This window comes from Trachymyrmex septentrionalis, unplaced genomic scaffold, assembly GCF_001594115.1.
Source record: "Trachymyrmex septentrionalis isolate Tsep2-gDNA-1 unplaced genomic scaffold, Tsep1.0 scaffold20, whole genome shotgun sequence".
Lineage (NCBI taxonomy): Eukaryota > Metazoa > Arthropoda > Insecta > Hymenoptera > Formicidae > Trachymyrmex > Trachymyrmex septentrionalis.
The window spans coordinates 4,811,037-4,814,070 of record NW_017305180.1 but is presented as its reverse complement, the minus strand read 5'-3'; the positions used below and the strand labels follow the sequence as shown (position 1 = coordinate 4,814,070).

The 3,034-nt window shown below is 38.6% G+C and overlaps 1 protein-coding gene across 3 annotated transcripts in view; it reads right to left on the bottom strand.

The window, feature by feature from the left end:
• Window positions 1-599: 599 nt before the first annotated feature.
• Window positions 600-3,034, bottom strand: part of LOC108747607 (phospholipid phosphatase 1-like) — a 31,406-nt gene continuing 28,971 nt past the window's right edge. For all 3 annotated transcript variants that reach the window (XM_018485178.1, XM_018485181.1, XM_018485180.1), the window contains 3 exons: window positions 2,528-2,748; window positions 1,778-1,898; window positions 600-1,273 (listed from right to left, as the gene is read on the bottom strand). In XM_018485178.1, coding sequence (XP_018340680.1) covers window positions 881-1,273; window positions 1,778-1,898; window positions 2,528-2,748 — 735 coding nt within the window. In that variant the 3' untranslated portion in view covers window positions 600-880. The remainder of the gene's footprint in view (window positions 1,274-1,777; window positions 1,899-2,527; window positions 2,749-3,034) is intronic.

The following is a 3,034-nucleotide window of genomic DNA, read 5'->3' as shown; positions in this document are numbered from 1 at the left end:
GTGCGTCGATACAATCGTACGGAGCCGCTCTGTCATTAACTTATTCTGTTATCGCTCCTTTATTAATAGCCGCTACGCAGCTGTTTGTTGCACGAACGCGCGACTAGCGCGTCTACTTACACCGCAGTAAAATATTTTCATTCGTTATCCTTGGCTGTCCTCCTCTCTCATTCTTTAAATCAGCTGTTTCTCAATGTATCATTTCTCATTTCAGCTGATATACAATCTACTTCATTATCATTTCATGTTCTTTCTTACTTGATATCTTATGTTCATCTCTATTATTACTTATTTTCATTACCCATCTACTATAATTCTTCTGTACAGAATGTATTTACTCAGAAATACGTACGCACGTATACGTATATGTTCATATTTTATATTTCTATATGTACAGCATTAGGCTAATTCTAATTGTAAGTGTTACTCTATTAGCATTGTCTCTTTAATAAACTAATAATTGTTTTTTTATATTGATATTACTAATTATTATTGTATCTTCTTCTTAATATTCCTATTTTTGTTTTAGATTTTATCTTCATGTGTATGTAAAGATAAAATCGAATAATTCATTTGAATTCTAATATCTGTCATAGAAGATTTAAAAGTGGAATCATCATTGATACTGCATTAGTATGCATCTTTCTATTACACATCTATTTCTTTACATGTTATAATTATTATATACCAAGGAAAGTACATTATGATTACTTAAAAAACAGATCAGGTACAACGAAAATATTCTATCGATATTTTCGGGACGAACGAGCGTGAGGTTCGATCATTTCCGAAACGAATGATTCGATCGTCGCGATTCTATGTGTTTCCCTGCGTCCCTCATTTCCACCTTTCAAATCATCTCTTCGTCATACGAACGCGTTTATTTACTCCAGGTCCGTCCGATGTCCTTCATTTCTCGGACCTCCGAGATGTCGACGGCGGTAGGGTTGAGCAGCTTCTTGGTTGCGTTATGCTTGCGTTGCATGTCGTAGCCTCCGATCTGGCCGTTCTCCAGGGGCTCGTTAAGGGCGTGAGTCGCAGCGCTGACGGCATTGGCGGCGGTACGCTCGAGACAGAAGTGCCGGCACGATAATATTACGACGAACAGGCCGAATAGAAGCCCGAGGACGTCGCCGATGAGAACGTCCCACCAATGATGCCGGTTGTCGCCCACTCTGGTTATCGAGCACGTAACGGCCCACATGCTCGTCAGGCACTGCAGCCACGGTTTCAGAAACAACGTCCGATTCGGCATACGGTTCTGTAGGTACCACTGTGTACGATGCGACAAAAGACGAACAAACGGAACTCCCATATTATGTATTATCACTCTCGTAATTTCTATTTTCTAATTATTTTGACAATATTTTTTTTATTCGATGCCAAGAAAAGAACGTCAGAGGGGAACAGACGCGTAATATACTTTGACTAAAATTCTCGATCTTCCGTTTTTTTTTTCTTATTTTGAAATAAGTTACGTATTTTCGAGAATTTATTTCGCGACTTTCTCATATTCATCTATCCGTCTCGCGGGTCCGTGAAAATCGATATGCCGCCGGTAGATTTTTTTTTGCGAATTCTTTCCCGTCGCTTAGATACTGACTATCGGTAGATTTAGACCGGAAGTACTCGATGCTGATATCGCAGTTCTCTATATTGCCAACAAGCTGCTGAACTTTACGGATAAACTAGCGGGAGACGTTTTATTTTTTTCCCAATTTTCTATTATAAAAAATAGTTTGTCAAGTTTTTATGTTGTAAAAGAGAATTTTCTTACCACCAAGAAGATGCTCGTGTAGACGGAGAGAGCGGCATGACCGGAGGGAAAGGACTTGTTGGAATCGTTGATGGACCAGATGGAAACCTCGGTATTCGTGCACGTGTAAGTAATGAAGTATCTGCAAAGAAAATACGAGAACGTCACTGTTTTTATTATTTTCCAGTCACATTAGACACAGATTGATAAAATTTAAAACAAATATTTTGAAATATTCTGAGCAAAATTTTAATATAATTTTTATCGTTATGATTTTACTTAAATAATAGTATGGACAAATAAATACTTTATTTTATCGCGAGCATGCAAAGCCAGGTATAATCTCGCAACAAAATGGAACGTATTATAGAGCTCTATATAACCGACCGTACGTAGCTTTACCTTCCTCGCGATTGATAAATACATCTCCTACGGTTAACGACTCTTTTTTTTTAATATAAAATTCTGATATAAAGAAAGGATATAAAAAAGCGCGTAGCGATTTATCTTGCGATAAGAACATAAATAACAAGTTCGCTCTTTGTGTTTTATCTCTCAGCATTACTGAGAACCTACGCAATTATACGTAGGTGCTTGGCATGAGTATCTCCCTTCGTTTCTTTACCGGAATCCATACATAGTATAGTATACAGACCCACGAATACGCCATTCGCGTACCGGGCTACCTACATGTCGACGACATAAAAGTCGACCGGATTGCGCCTAAATAGCAAGCCAACCGGGACAAAGAAAGAAGAGGTCGGTGCTTACTCATTGGTGCAGTTGGCCGCCTCGCGCGGTTTGCACGTGTCGAGAAAGTGTGGCCGCGGCTCACCGATCATGACTTTCATGGCTTCGCAGAGGAGTGTAAGCGTTAAAATCCCTGCAGTGTAATGTCCGTACCAGCGCCAGATTAGTTTACTCCGGGTGCCGTAATATGACGCGCTGTCATAACTGTCGGCAGAATAGTAGATGTATTCCGCGATCCATATCTGAAACCGACCAAAAGAACCTTTACGAAATGTGACTCTTGACACTTCTGCTGCTCTCATTTCAATAAAGCCGAATCGAGAAAAAAAAGATTATAGATCTTCTTTTCTCTACATGTTGGAATAAATTGTTTTTCGTACTACCACTCGAAGAGATCGTCAAAATGTATTGATACCCCTCATTCTTTAATTTTCTTATTGAATATCTCAAATTAATCAATATCTCAAATTTTTCAATTTCAAACAAAGAAATAAATCTAAAATTTATGAGCGTTATTCACTTTAATAT